The sequence below is a fragment of the Canis lupus genome, chromosome 23 (assembly GCF_003254725.2).
Source record: "Canis lupus dingo isolate Sandy chromosome 23, ASM325472v2, whole genome shotgun sequence".
NCBI lineage: Eukaryota > Metazoa > Chordata > Mammalia > Carnivora > Canidae > Canis > Canis lupus.
The window spans coordinates 31,003,227-31,017,680 of record NC_064265.1 but is presented as its reverse complement, the minus strand read 5'-3'; the positions used below and the strand labels follow the sequence as shown (position 1 = coordinate 31,017,680).

The 14,454-nt window shown below is 36.9% G+C and overlaps 1 protein-coding gene across 4 annotated transcripts in view; it reads left to right on the top strand.

Moving 5' to 3' along the window:
* RYK (receptor like tyrosine kinase) overlaps positions 1-12,003 on the top strand; it is an 89,524-nt gene extending 77,521 nt beyond the window's left edge. For all 4 annotated transcript variants that reach the window (XM_025448836.3, XM_049099642.1, XM_049099644.1 and 1 more), the window contains exons 14-15: positions 10,477-10,613; positions 11,561-12,003. In XM_025448836.3, the coding sequence (XP_025304621.1) occupies positions 10,477-10,613; positions 11,561-11,672 (249 nt within the window). In that variant the 3' untranslated portion in view covers positions 11,673-12,003. The remainder of the gene's footprint in view (positions 1-10,476; positions 10,614-11,560) is intronic.
* Positions 12,004-14,454: the final 2,451 nt, after the last annotated feature.

Genomic DNA, 14,454 nt, shown 5'->3' with positions numbered 1-14,454 from the left:
CCACAATATTATAAATGGCAAGATTTAATTCTTTTTGATGGCTGAGTAATATTCCACAGTCGGGATATGTGTGTGTTTGTGTGTGTGTGTGTGTGTGTATACATCTTCTTAATCCATTCATCTGTCAGTGGACATCTGGGCTCTTTCCACATTTTGGCTATTATGGGCATTGCTGCTGTAAACATTGGGGTGCATGTGCCCCTTCAAATCACTATGTGTGTATCCTTTGGATAAATACCTAATAGTGCAATTGCTGGGTTGTAGGGTAGCTCTATTTTTAACTTTTTGAGGAACTTCCATACTGTTTTCCAGAGTGACTGCACCAGTTTGCATTCCTATCAGTGGTGTAAAGAGGGTTCTCTTTTCTCCACATCCTTGCCAACATCTGTTGTTTCCTGAGTTGTTAATTTTCAAAGTGAACTTTTATTTATAGGGAGTTGATAAAGAAAGATCCATACTCCTTCCTCTGGTTTTCAAAGCCTTCTGTTTCTTACCTTACCTTCCTGTTTTAGCTTTATAATTTCCATTGTGCATTTCCTTATATTTTGCATTTCATCCAATCTGGAATTCCTCCTGGATCCAAAGACACAAGTTACTTTTTGCCCTTTGATTTGGTCTTCTTTGGACCCCCAGAGAATTTTGTACTTACCTAATGGCACCTACCACTGATGCCTTATATTTTTATGCATAAGTTATTCTTCCTAGAATGGGCAATGGAAACTCTGCTTTCCTTCTTTTTTCTTTAGCAGGTGTTCCACAGTTACAGACTTGAAATTGATGTACATATATATACCTTTTGGGTCATTTATTTTAAGAACATTCACAGCCAGCTATGTTAATCTTATCCCTGCAGAGCTGTGTACTTGAATTTGTAAAAGGATCCTGAATGGCTCACACTGACCCCTTATCCTCTGTATTTCCATGCTGAATCTCACATTTCTCCTTGTCTTATTCCCACAGACTTGACTTTAGAGATTCCATCTTTTTTGACTATAGTTGTTATTTATGAGTAAATTTATTAATTGACCTTTGTGCACTGAGGCTCCCCTCTTACCTATTAGATATATTGCATAGATATCTACTCTGCCTTTCTTCCTGATGCCCATGTTTCTGAAAACTTCAGTGCAATCTTTGATCTGTACTTTTCTTTAGTTCTGTGGTTGGAGTAAATCTTTTTTTTTTTTTTTTTTTTATTGGTGTTCAATTTGCCAACATATAGAATAACACCCAGTGCTCATCCCATCAAGTGCCCCCCTCAGTGCCTGTCACCCAGTCACCCCCACCCCCCGCCCACCTCCCTTTCTACACCCCTTGTTCCTTTCCCAGAGTGAGGAGTCTTATCATGTTCTGTCTCCCTTTCTGATATTTCCCACTCATTTTTTCTCCTTCCCCCTTTATTCCCTTTCACTATATTTTATATTCCCCAAATGAATGAGACCATATAATGTTTGTCCTTCTGCTTGGAGTAAATCTTAAGTTAGTGTGAAGATATAACACAGTTGAAGACAATAGGTAGAATATCTGGTTTGGGGAAAATAGGATTGATTTGATATGAGGCATATTGAATTCAGGATATTAATGGATGGAATGCAGGTCTGGAATTCTGGAAAAACATAGAAGTAGGATATTAGAAATTGGAGATCAGCTTCATTAAAGTGGAGATTGAATGAACAGAAGGGTTTGATCCCAGAGGTAGTGAATATATACAGAGGAGAAAGCCAAGGGAAGAATGTAGGGAATATGTAGTTTCAGTTAGTGAGAAAAGAATGATGAATGAAGAATTAAAACAAATTGAATGCTGTGTCATCGAAGCCAAGGAAAGAAATAGTTTCAAAGAGACTTTAATTTGTAAACATACCTGCAGTGGTCAGAAAGGGTGAGGAAATCATTCAGGGCATTTGAATTAGTGGATTTAGTAAATCATTAAGGATAGATGTGATTGTGGGTTTTGTGGGAAATGTTCAAGGGAGGGCAATAAGTAGATTGTCCTTTGAAGAACAGCTATGAAGAGGAGTGAAATGATTTTAGTTTGATGGGATGGCAGGATTAAGTGAGGCTTAATTTTGTTACTTTTCTGGGGATTTTTTGTTTTGTTTTGTTTTTTAATTGGATCCATTTGGTTTGCTTTTTAGGCCAGGGAAACATGGGGAGAAAGATTGGATGTGTGGTTTTTGGAGAGGATGTCCAAGAGATAATAGGTGAATGGGCTCAAGAGGCCAGATAAAGGTGTAGTCTTGGCGTGGGAGGAAGAGTACTTTTCTTCCAGATGGGAGTAAAGCTCTTGAAGGAGAGAGAAGATACAGGAAATTCTTGAAGAAGGATCTCTCATTGGAACAACTTCACATTGCTGAATATATGTGCAGTTGGGGTTCACAGAATGAAGGGGAGGGATAGAAAAACTAAGAAAGACTGAGATGTTTCCACATTTGGTGAAAACTATAAACCCACAGATTTTAGAACTGAACAAACCCCAAATCCAAGAAGCAAAAAGAAACTAAACCACAGGGATCCCTGGGTGGCGCAGCGGTTCGGCGCCTGCCTTTGCCCCAGGGCGCGATCCTGGAGACCCAGGATCGAATCCCACACCGGGCTCCCGGTGCATGGAGCCTGCTTCTCCCTCTGCCTATGTCTCTGCCTCTCTCTCTCTCTCTGTGACTATCATTAAAAAATAATAATAATAAAATAAAAAAAGAAAGAAACTAAAACACAGTGCATTATAATCAAATTGTTGAAAACTAGTGATAAAGAGAAAATCTTAGAAGCAGCTGGGAAAAAAATGTTAATATACAAAGGAAACAAAAAGGATGACAACAATTTTCTCATTGGAAGCAGTGCACAGGAGAAGACAGTTAAACATTTTTAAAGTAACTGTAAGAAAAACTCCTATAAACATAGAATTCTATATCCAGTGAAAATATCTTTAAAAAATGAAGGGGAAATAATGACTTTTTAAAGAAATACCAAAGCTGAAATAATTGTCATAAGCAAACCCACATATAAAAAATATTTTAAAAAGTCCTTTCAGAACCAACGATACTAGATGGAAATATGGAGCTATACAAAGGAACAGAGAGCACCAGAAATGGTAACTATATGCATAAATATGTACTTTTTCTTATTTAAATCTCTTTAAAATAATTGAACATATTTTAGTGCCCCCTCTCTCATTAATAAAATAGAAAATTGTTAAGGAGAATATTTATACTATTAAACCTCAATATTAGAAAAGAAGAAAAGTCTCAAATCAGGGACCTTAGTTTTTACCTTAAAAACTAGAAAAAGATGGGCAGCCTGGGTAGCTCAGCGGTTTAGCGCCGCCTTTAGACCAGGGTGTGATCCTGGAGACCCGGAATTGAGTCCCACATCGGGCTCCCTGCATGGAGCCTGCTTCTTCCTCTGCCTGTGTCTCTGCCTCTCTCTCTCTATGTGTCTCATGAATAAATAAATAAAATCTTTAAAAAAAAAAAAAAAAAACCTAGAAGAAGAGCAAATTAAACCCCGGGTAAGTAGGTGAAAAAAAATAATATAGACAGAATTCAGTGCAATATGAAATAGAAAAACAATAGAGAAAATCAGTGAAACCAGTGCCTAAACTGTGAGAATACTTATTTATGATAAATCTCTCACCAGACTAAACAGGAAAAAAGATGTAGCAAATTAACAATGTAGTGAATGAGAAAGGTGATAGCATTACAGATTCTCACAAGTATTTGGTAGTAAAAATATTATGAACTTTTTCCCAGTAAATTCATGCACTTAGGTGAAATGGACAAATTTTTTGAAAAATAACTTTCAGAGCTTAAGAAATTGATGATCTGAATAGCCATGTATCTATTAAGGAAATGGAATGTTTAGTTAAAAACCTGCCTGAAAGAGAAAACTCTGGGTCCAGAGAAATTTTAGGGCACTGGCATTCCAAACATTTAAAGAAGAAATAGTACAAATTCTATACACTCTCAGGAAATTGAGGAGAGAACATTTTCTAATTCATTATATGAATAATACTCCGTTGTGTATATGCCACATCTTTGTTATGCATTCATCAGTAGAGGGGCATTTAGGTTGTTTCCATATCTTGGCTGTTGTGAATAATGCTGCAGTCAACATAGGGGCGCATTTATCTCTTCAAAATACTATTTTCATTTCTTTCTTTTTTTAAAAAAATATTTTATTTATTTATTCATGAGAGACAGAGAGAGGCAGAGACACAGGCAGAGAGAGAAGCAGGCTCCATGCAGGGAGCCCGACATGGGACTCGATCCCCAGGACTCCAGGATCACACCCTGGGCCAAAGGCGGCGCTAAACCACTGAGCCACCCAGGGATTCCCCCTATTTTCATTTCTTTTGGGTATACCTGGTAGTGGAATTACCAGATCTCATGTAGATCTATTTTTAATTTTTTGAGGAACCTCCATATTGTTTTCTTCCCCTAAGTTTTTAAAAAACATAAAAGGATCCAAAAATATGAAGTTCTTGGGAAATATCTGAAAAAAATATGAAATATCTACACAATGAAAACTATAAAACATTATTTGAAAGAAATTAAGGACCTATATAAATGGAGAGCTATCCCATTGTTTATTTATCAGAAATCTCAATATTAAGATGTTATCTCCAAGTTGATCTATAGATTTGACACAATCCCAAAGAAAATTTTTGCAGGCTTTTAATTTTGAGGGTAAAAATTGACAGTTTGATTCTAAAATAGATAAAGAAATGCAGAGAACCTAGAATAGCCAAAAGAGCTTTAAAAAAAAAAAGTTGGAGGTCTGATTTAAAGTTACAGTAATCAAGACAGTGTAATGTTAGCATTAAGATAGACAAGTTAAACAGAACAGAATACTTAAAAGTTGATCCGCATATGTATGGGCAGTTAATTTGCAAAAAAGGGCAAAGGCAATTTGGTGGAGAAAGGATTGTCTTTTAAACAGTCCTAGAGCAGTTGGATATGCAGCTACAAAAAAAATGAATTTTGATCCATACCTAGCTCCATATATACAAAAATTAACTCAAAATAGATCAGAGATTTGAATGTAAAATCTAAAACTATAGCAATTTTAGAAGAGAACGTAGGTGAAAATCCTTTGGAACTTTGTGTTAAGGAAAGATTCCTTGGGACCAAATCAAAATCCCTGGGAGAATAAATCAAGCTATCAAAATTTTCAACTTGTGCTCTTTGAAATACAGTATCAAGAGAATGAAAAGACAAGTCACACTCAGAAAATATTTGCAAATCATACACATGTGATAAAGGAAATACATGAAAAATATATAAAGAATTCTTAAAACTTAGTAACAAAAATGGGCAAAATATTTGAAGATATGCTTCACCAATGAAGATATACAAATGTCAAATAAGCATATGAAAGTCAAATTCATTAGTCATCAGAATGCAAAGTAAAACCACAGTGAGATAGCATTACACACCCATTTGTATGGCTAAAATTGAAGACTGAAGTGTTAGCAAGGATATGGAGAAACATAGCTTTCTTATGCTGCTTGCTGGTGGGAATCTAAACATATGGTACATTCACTTTGGGAAATGGCTTGGCAGTTTCTTAAAAAGTAAAACATCTGAAGCACCTGGGTGGCCCAGTCAGTAAGCTTCTAACTGTTGATTTCGGCTCAGGGTCATGATCTCAGGATTGTGAGACCCAGCATGGAGCCTGCTTAAGATTCTCTCCCTCCCTCCCCCTCTGCTTCTCACCCCCCAGAAGCTGAATATACCTACCATATGCAATCACTTCACTTCTAACTTAATGAAAGCATGTATCCTTACCAGTACTTGTACACAGATGTTTATAACAATTTTCAGTAACTAAACCTGGAAATAATCTAAATGTCCATCAGTAGGTAAATGGATAAACAAGCCACTGTATTCATATAATGGACTACTATTCAACAATGAAAAGAATGAACTGTCAATATATACTATGTCATAGATAAATGCCAGAATCATTATTCTAAGTGAAAGAAGCTAGGCAAAAAAGTATATTGTTTGAATGGTTTCCATTTATATAAAATTCTAGAAAATGCAAACTCATGACAGAAAGCAGATTAATGGTTACTTGGGGATGATAGGGGTGGCAATGGGGAGAGGCAGGAGGGAAGGATTCTAGAGGTGATGAATTTGTTCATTATCTTGATTTGGCGATGGTTGCAGGAATGTATACATAAACATATATGAGCTTACCAGATCAAGCACATTATGTGCATTTTATTGGATGTCAGCTATACTGCAATAAAAAATAAAAGCTATCTTTGTTATCTGACCACTGCTGCTAACACGTAGAAGATTAATTTCTAAATTTGCTAGATCTTAAGACAAAGATTTGTTTAAAACACACCTTAGATGATTCTTTTCATTAGTCAAGCTGGGAAAGCACTTGGCCCAGATTAAATTAATGGGTCTTTGGTCATCTGAATCCATTTCCATATGTGAGAAGGAAATGCTAGGTTTCTAGTATTAACAGAAAAGTCAGTCATAAAACACTTCATTGTGATGCTTTTATTGTGGTCAGATGGGAGACCCTTTAGAAAAGGATAAAATTCTTTTCTCAGCAGAGTATATAGTATACCGAGGTCAGCCTTGCCTTATAAGTTCCTGAAGTAACAGAATGGAAATCTCCTAATAGTCCCAGCATTAGTTAATATTCCATTAAAGAGTAAAAAAAGAATTTTATTTATATACTTTGACAACTCAATGAGTATATGTTGCTAGTGAAAAAAAGTTTCATATCCTACATATTAAGAAGCTATAAAATAACACAAATTGAGAGAAGAGGACTAAGATGAAAAAAAGAACGTTGTTATTCTCTAAATGTGCTTTAAACGGATGTAGCAGTAGCCTTTCATAAAACTCTGGAAAAAACAGCTTGACCTTCTTATTGCCCCTTTTCCAACGACGTCAAACAAAAGGAAATTATAGAATAAGTCTGTCTAAATTTTAAATGGCTTAGTTATCGGAAGACTTTGGAGAGCAGTTTTTCCACAAATCATCTTTTTGCTGTTTGGTCTTGATATTTTTTAAAGAGTTAGCGAGCCAACATATAATTAATCACTTTTGTTGGCTTTTAAGGAAATGAAACTGCAATGTACCCTTCGGGTTTATTGTTCTTTTTTGTGTGTGTTTATTAGGGTTGCAATATATAATAGACCTTAGGTGGGTGCTCAGTGTTAATAATGTGGACAAAACAGTGTGAAAAAAATAATTTTTTAAAGTCAGCTTATATACATTATACTATTTTCATACCTGTGTACCTTCCATATCTCAGATACCAGCAGCATTACTGTGAAAGTCCCTTATAGTCAGAAGTTGTCAGAGTGTACCTCCCTTGTCAGTGAATGGGGTTTGTCCACTGTGTACAATATGGCAGTACCCACTTTTTATTAATTCCCATTGTTTCTTCCTCCAAAATCTGGTTTGGACTGATTATTCCTTATCCATAGCTGCTGCCACAATCAGTGAATAAGAACAGATCCATCTCATTTCATGAAGAAGGGGTAGGAACACCCAGCCAGTTTTATTACTTTTTTCAACTCTATTTCATCAGAGTAGTGCACTATCTTCCATAAAGAAATTAGACATGATTTTTTAAATTAAGCATTACTAATCATTGTCATTATTAAATGTTTACCTAGAGTGTGCTTTTAAGATAGACAAATACCTGGATGTATGCAGGTACCTTCCTTTAACTTTTATTAATTTGAAATCATTTTCCATTTTTAAACCAGTAGTTTTAGGGAAAATTAGTAGGCTCTGTCTCCATGAGATTTTTTTTTTAAAGATTTATTATTTATCTCAAAGAGTGCGTGAGCACATTTTCAGGGGCAAAGGGAGAGGGAGAGAATCCCAAGCAGACTCTGCACTGAGTGCAGAGTGTGATGTGGGTCTCAATCCCAGGACCCTGTGATCACAACCTGAGCTGTAAGCAATACTCAGATGCTTAACTGACTTTGCTGCCTGGGTGCCCTTCTATGGAGATTTTAAAACTATACATCTGTCCCCATCTGTTCCTCTCTTCCTTTTCTCCCCCGCTCCTCTTCAAAAACAGAGACATCTGGGATGGGCATTGCTCCACCCTAATGATCTGTTAATGAAAAAGATACTAAATTCCAAAGGTTTAACTTTTGGGTTTTGGTATTTAAGAGAATCCTGCCTTTAAATGGAGTTGGGGGATCCCTGGGTGGCGCAGCGGTTTGGCGCCTGCCTTTGGCCCAGGGCGCGATCCTGGAGACCCGGGATCGAATCCCACATCAGGCTCCTGGTGCATGGAGCCTGCTTCTCCCTCTGCCTGTGTCTCTGCCTCTCTCTCTCTCTGTGACTATCATAAATAAATAAAAATTTAAAAAAAATAAAAATAAAAAAAATAAATGGAGTTGGGAGATATTTTTCTTGCCCTGTTTTTGAAAGAGTTTGTGTAGGATTGTGTTGAAAGTTGAACTGTGCCCTCTGTAAAAAATAGGTTGAAGTCCTAACTTCCAGTACCTTAGAATGTGACATTATTTGAAAATGAGGCTATTGCAGATATAATGTTAGGATGAGGTTATGCTCAATTAGGGTGGACCTTAATCCAGTATGACTAGTATCCTTATAAGAAGAGACACAGACATGTGAGGGAAGAATGTTCGTGAAAACAGAGGCAGAGAATGAAGTGCTGCTTCTACAAGCCAAGGCCACCATCAAAAGCTGGGGGATAAGCGAGGAAGGATCCTTCCCCATGAGTTTCAGAGGGTGCAAAGCCCTGGTGACACCTTGATTTTGAATTTCCAGACTCCAGAATTGTGGGATAATACATACTGTTGTTTAAGCCACCTAGTTTGTGGTGCTTCATTGTGGAAGCCTTAGGAAACTAATAAAAATTTGTCCTGTTTTTTTTTTTTTTTTCTTTCAAGTTTGATGGAATTCACTCAGTGAAATACGATGCAGTTTTCTTCGTGGAAAGATTTTTAACTATGAATTCAATTTCTTTTCTTTCTTTTTTTTTTTTTAAATTATTTGAGAGAGAGCATGAGTGGAGGGGCAGGGGGAGAGGGAGAAGCAGGCTCCCCACTGAGCAGGGCTCGATTCCAGGACCCTGGGATCATGATCTGAGTCGAAGGCAGACACTCAGCTTACTGAGCTACCCAGGCACCCTGAATTCAGTTTCTTTAATAGATATGGGCTACATAAGTTTTCTACTTATTCTTATGTCTATTTTGGTAATTTGTGTCTTTTGAGAAATTTGTTCTTTTCATCTAAGTTACTGAATTTATTGTCATAAAGTTGAGTCTATTTTTTGATGTAATGATGTTCCCTCTTTCATTTCTGATAACAGTAATTTGTGTCCTTTATTTTCTTTGATTAGTCTAGCTTAGTGGTTCTCAAGGGACAGTTTTGTCCTCCCCATGAGGGAACATTAGGTAATACCTGGAGATATTCTCAGTTATCACACTTTTGGGGCATCTAGTAGATGCCAGGGATATTGCTAAACATCCCATAAGGTACAGGATAGCCTCTCACAACAAAGAATTTTGCAGCCCACAATATACATAGTGCTGAAGTTAAGAAACCTGTCCTAGACTTTACAATGTATACCTACTTCCCATTTTTGTGAAAATTAGATGGAGATAAAGGATTCAAAATGTCTAGAACAGAAGGGACTCGTAAACATGATACCTTCCTCCTCTTCCAGCTTCAGCTTTGTTGACTTCAGGTTCGTGAGTGGCAGTGGATCATCAGGAGTCTCTGCTCTGAGTCTTTTCTGGCTGCATGGCAGTAACTCTGTGTAGATACGTTGCCTGCCCTCTGCACAATCCCTGTGAGCGAGTGTAAGCACAGCTGGGCCAAAATGGGGAGCCCTGGTTGGACCATGAACAAATATTCTTGCCACAGCTTATGATTTCTGTTCTTACCAATAGTTCACATGCTGATTTTAAATAAATCTGATCTTTTACTCAAGCAAGGTTGGAAGGTATTTTTCCAGCTTACTTTCGTCTGGTAATATAAATTATTTGAATGTAGTAAAAACCCATGACATCTTATATTTTACGTAGTTTACATATTTAACTTACTCAGAATGTTCTTCCCTCCAGTTAGGCTAAATTTATACTCATTTTCCACTTCTCAATTTTGCAAACTAGCTATGGTTATTTAATGTAACAGATTTTTCATATTAGGAAAATCTTAGATATAATTAGCAGTTTTGGATGGTTGGTCTTGTAATCAATAGTAAAAACAGTTCTTTCCAAGGGATCTAATTACCTTAGAATATGTAAAATGATATTCATTTTAAACAGTGCCTTCATTAAGATGTTCTTTTCTGTTCCAACAAGAGAAACTAACTAGTTATGGTAGACTTTTTTTTTTTTTGTAAATAGTAACTTGCTTTCCTTGAGGGTTGAGTGCTATTTTTGGTTCATACCTGGTCATGGGAAGCAGCACTCTGACAACTGTTTTAAATCTTCCTTCATTGTGTTTCTCCTTCTCTCCTCAGTGGGCCTTCGGAGTGACGCTGTGGGAGCTCATGACTCTGGGCCAGACGCCCTATGTGGACATTGATCCCTTTGAGATGGCTGCATACCTGAAGGATGGTTACCGAATAGCCCAACCAATCAACTGTCCTGATGAGCTGTGAGTTTCTCTGAGCTTAAAAGACATGGGTTTCATTCCCCTTTATGATAGAGGGATAAAAGAAGAAGAGCTAGTGCCCAATTTCATACAGAGACTTCCTTTGGAGAGTAATGACTCTTTGGATTTGAATTAGACTCATGGAGAACCACAGAGTCAGCCAGACTCATTCACTCTTTAACACATTTGAAATTAGAACGTCTTGTAGTTCTTACATTTGTCGTGCTTAGTCTAATCTGAGAGACCAGTAATGTACATAGTAAGAAAATATTGAATATTATGTCAGTTATTCTATGTAGAGTGAGTATCCAACTTTCATTTATACAGCCTTAGTTGTAGAAAGCCTTTCTCATTGTCATCTTTCTTTGCTATTTGGTGTCAACTGATAGGTTAAGGAAATGTTGCAGGCTGAGACAGTTCCTGTTTCCTGTCTTTATCATATAGCTAATCTTCCCATAAAAAGGGAGTAGGGTGGGCAGGAGGCTATTCAGGTGATTGAGTGCACAGATGACTGTGGTCTTGGTTCCTGAATCCCCTGAAGGTTTCTATACCATGGTGTGGTGGCACCTTTTGCACTAATTTTACTGTAGATCCAGGGTGCTTAGAGCTCAGATTAGATTAGTCATCCTCTTCCTCTAAGTTCTTTTGCTCCAAAATCATAGATTATTATTTTGTCTGTGTTTTAGGTATTTATGTGAAATTTCTGTATTTGCTGATGTATTTTGATATGACATCATGAAGAATTGAAATCCACACATAAAATCCAGAAAACTTGTTAGTTTTTTTTTCTTTCATTTCAGAACTGCCAACATATAGTAATATTCATTCATTTTTAAGTCATTGTCCCCACGCCTACCTTTAGGGAGAGACATAACTGGCATCAAATTGACCAGAAGATTAGGAGTACTGAATCATCATTAGCCCAATTTCTCATTTTTGTCACTCTGCAGATTTGCTGTGATGGCTTGTTGCTGGGCCTTAGATCCGGAGGAGAGGCCCAAGTTCCAGCAGCTGGTACAGTGTCTCACGGAGTTCCACGCAGCCCTGGGGGCCTATGTCTGATTTTACTCTCACAGTCCCATGGCATCAGGAGTACGGTGCCTGTCGGGGCTCACTTGGAACCAGTCATGCATGCTTCGTACGTCATGCAACACCAGCAGAAGCACATTAAGTCTTCCAGAAGACCGTGCCTTAGGAATGCTTTAGAATCTGAGCTTTCTTTTAAAGACAGACTTAATAATGTGGAATATTTTCTAGATATCATTTTTATTAGGTTGAACTGAAAAAGTTTTTGTAAATTTTTTGGCCCCAAATTTTTTAAAACATAGTTACTTTGGACTAGGGGTACATTCTTACAAAATAAATAAACAGTTTTTAAAATTGTTTAAACACAGATACTTGGAATAGTTATCTTAGTGCCAACTGCTTTTTTATTTTTTTACTTCATCAAGGTAATGTAGGTGATTCACCTTTAAAGTTTTGGTGTTTTGCTTTTTTTTTTATATTTATCATTAGTCTTGGGATTGGTTTGTCTTCAAGATACATTTCTCTTTCTTAAGAAAAGGAAAACAGCATAAAAAGATGTCTGGTTTGCCTCGTGCAGGAAAAGGCAGTATTGGAGGAAGAAAACTTAAAGAAAAGCTGGGGGGAGAAACAACTTAGAAACAGAGGCTGTCCTTTCGTAGGAAACGGCTTCTTTTTTATTTTTTTAATGAAAGTTATTTCTGCTTTCTTATTTTGGGGGAAGTAGAAGCTGAGTTCGTTGAAACCTCTTAAACTTGACAGGAATTAGTATTTCCATAAGCCAGAAATAGGCTTGTGGCAGGTCAGTTGTAAACAATGGTGATCTAATTTATTTTTACTCTCTGGGAAAGGAGATAATACAATTTCAGAAAGTGAAATCATGCTTCTAAGGTTAAGAATCCCTTTTATTGCACCTAGAATAGTGCTATGCACAGAGTGGGTACTTGAGCTGTTCTGGGTAGTGTAAAAAAAAAAAAGTAAACTGATAAATTTTGTGTTTATCTTAAAGTTGGCTTAAGTATAAAGTTCTTTTTTAAGACACTTGAAAAATTAAAGGATTTCTTTTATATTATAGTTTTGAAAATATTGGTCATAAAGAACGATTGGTTGTTTTGGTAAGTCTTTGAACATGTACCTGCTAGGTCAATACCCATGTAGTCAGGCTCCTAAGCCCTAACACAGTTATAGCTGACTCTACTCAACCTCCAAATTCTAGTAAGAAGTTGGGATTGTTGTTACAAGGAAGTGTTAAAACATTGAAACTTTTCTCCAGAGCCATTAAATGAGGGGTATATATGTATTTATGGTTGGTTGTAGTTGGCCTAAGGCAGAGTTGAATGGGCCTTCTAAATAGTTAGGCCCATTGGTGCCTGCCTCTGCTCCCATCCTCATAGGTATATTAGGAAAAATGCATAGCAGTTGGAGGCTTTTGCCATTCTTAAAGAAGTTTTATGAATCAGAACATCTAGAAAAATTACTCACGCAGCACTTGCTCTGTCAAAAGCAGGCCAAAAGCATGTTTTTTCTGAGTACCATTTATTAATAACACTGGTTCTTTGGTTTTATGAAATACTCAGCCCCTTGAATGTCTAGTTTTTTAAAAGCTCTTTGAACAATTTGTAAGTTACAAATGTTTTTGTTTACAACCTGTAATCTTAAAGAAGGCATTCAGTCAACAAATATTTATCTAGTTCTTATGTGTATTATACACAGAGAATGGTTCAATTCTAGTTCTAGCATCCCTTCCAACATTCAGTGCATTCTGTTTTGTGTTTGGGTTATTGCCTTGTTTAGAAATCACAGTTCTTTGTACAAGATCAGTTCAAAAGAAAAAGTGCTGACATCTGACTTCTAACCCCTAATTAGCAGTTGCTCTCAGAGGTGCCCTCAGTTTACTGGGATGTGTGATGCCTTTAACCTTATCTTTTTATGTTTGTAAGCTGTTTGTTTTATGTATGTGCATTTGTTTTAGTAGGTGACGTAAGTCTTTAAATAGATTTTTCTTGCTGAGCCACTTGGAGTCATTGACTTCAATGAAAAGAGCAGTTCTAAGATTTCTGTGGCTGGTCTTCCAATTGTTTTTGCTGTAGGGTGTGAATATTATTGAAGAGATTTTGCCGAAAATATACTTTTTATAGGAAAGAAGCAAATTAACAAAGCACTGATGTGGTATTATAAGCTGGCTCTAATGACCTAGAGCTCTATTACAGTCTTTCCTTCCTTATAACACCCCCGTTGTAAGAAAATTTTATTTGTAGAAACAAGGAGGATTGGGTTATTCATTCAATACATGTATATTTATTGAGTGCCTACTTGTATGTCTGGCTTTCAAGATATGCAGGAAGTAGGACAAATGAGGTTCCTCCCTTTCTAGTTTTATATTCTGGTTGGGAGAAACATATAATGAACATAAGTAAGATTGATAAGTGCTATGAAAAACAAAAAGAGCAGTATTATAGAGAAAAACTTTAGGTGTAACACTTAGCTCAGCTTCTCTGAGCAGGTGGCATTTGAGCTGAGATCTGAATGACAAAAAGCTGTCTATGAGAAAATCCAAGTTGAAGGAACATAATTGCAGAGACCGTAAAGCAGGAACGAGCTGCCCTCTAGACTTGGCCGTACCTGCTCATTTTTCAGCTGCTGCTGCTGCTGCTGGAAGAAGAGGACAGAGACTGGTGTGGCTAGAATGTAGTTATGGATGGGAAGGTACCAGATGAGGTCTGAGAGACAAAGGAACAGAGAGCAGTAGGGCCTTGTAAGCCACGGTGCATATTTTATTCTAAATAAAATGGAATTTTTCATTCGGGATTTTTTAAAGTAA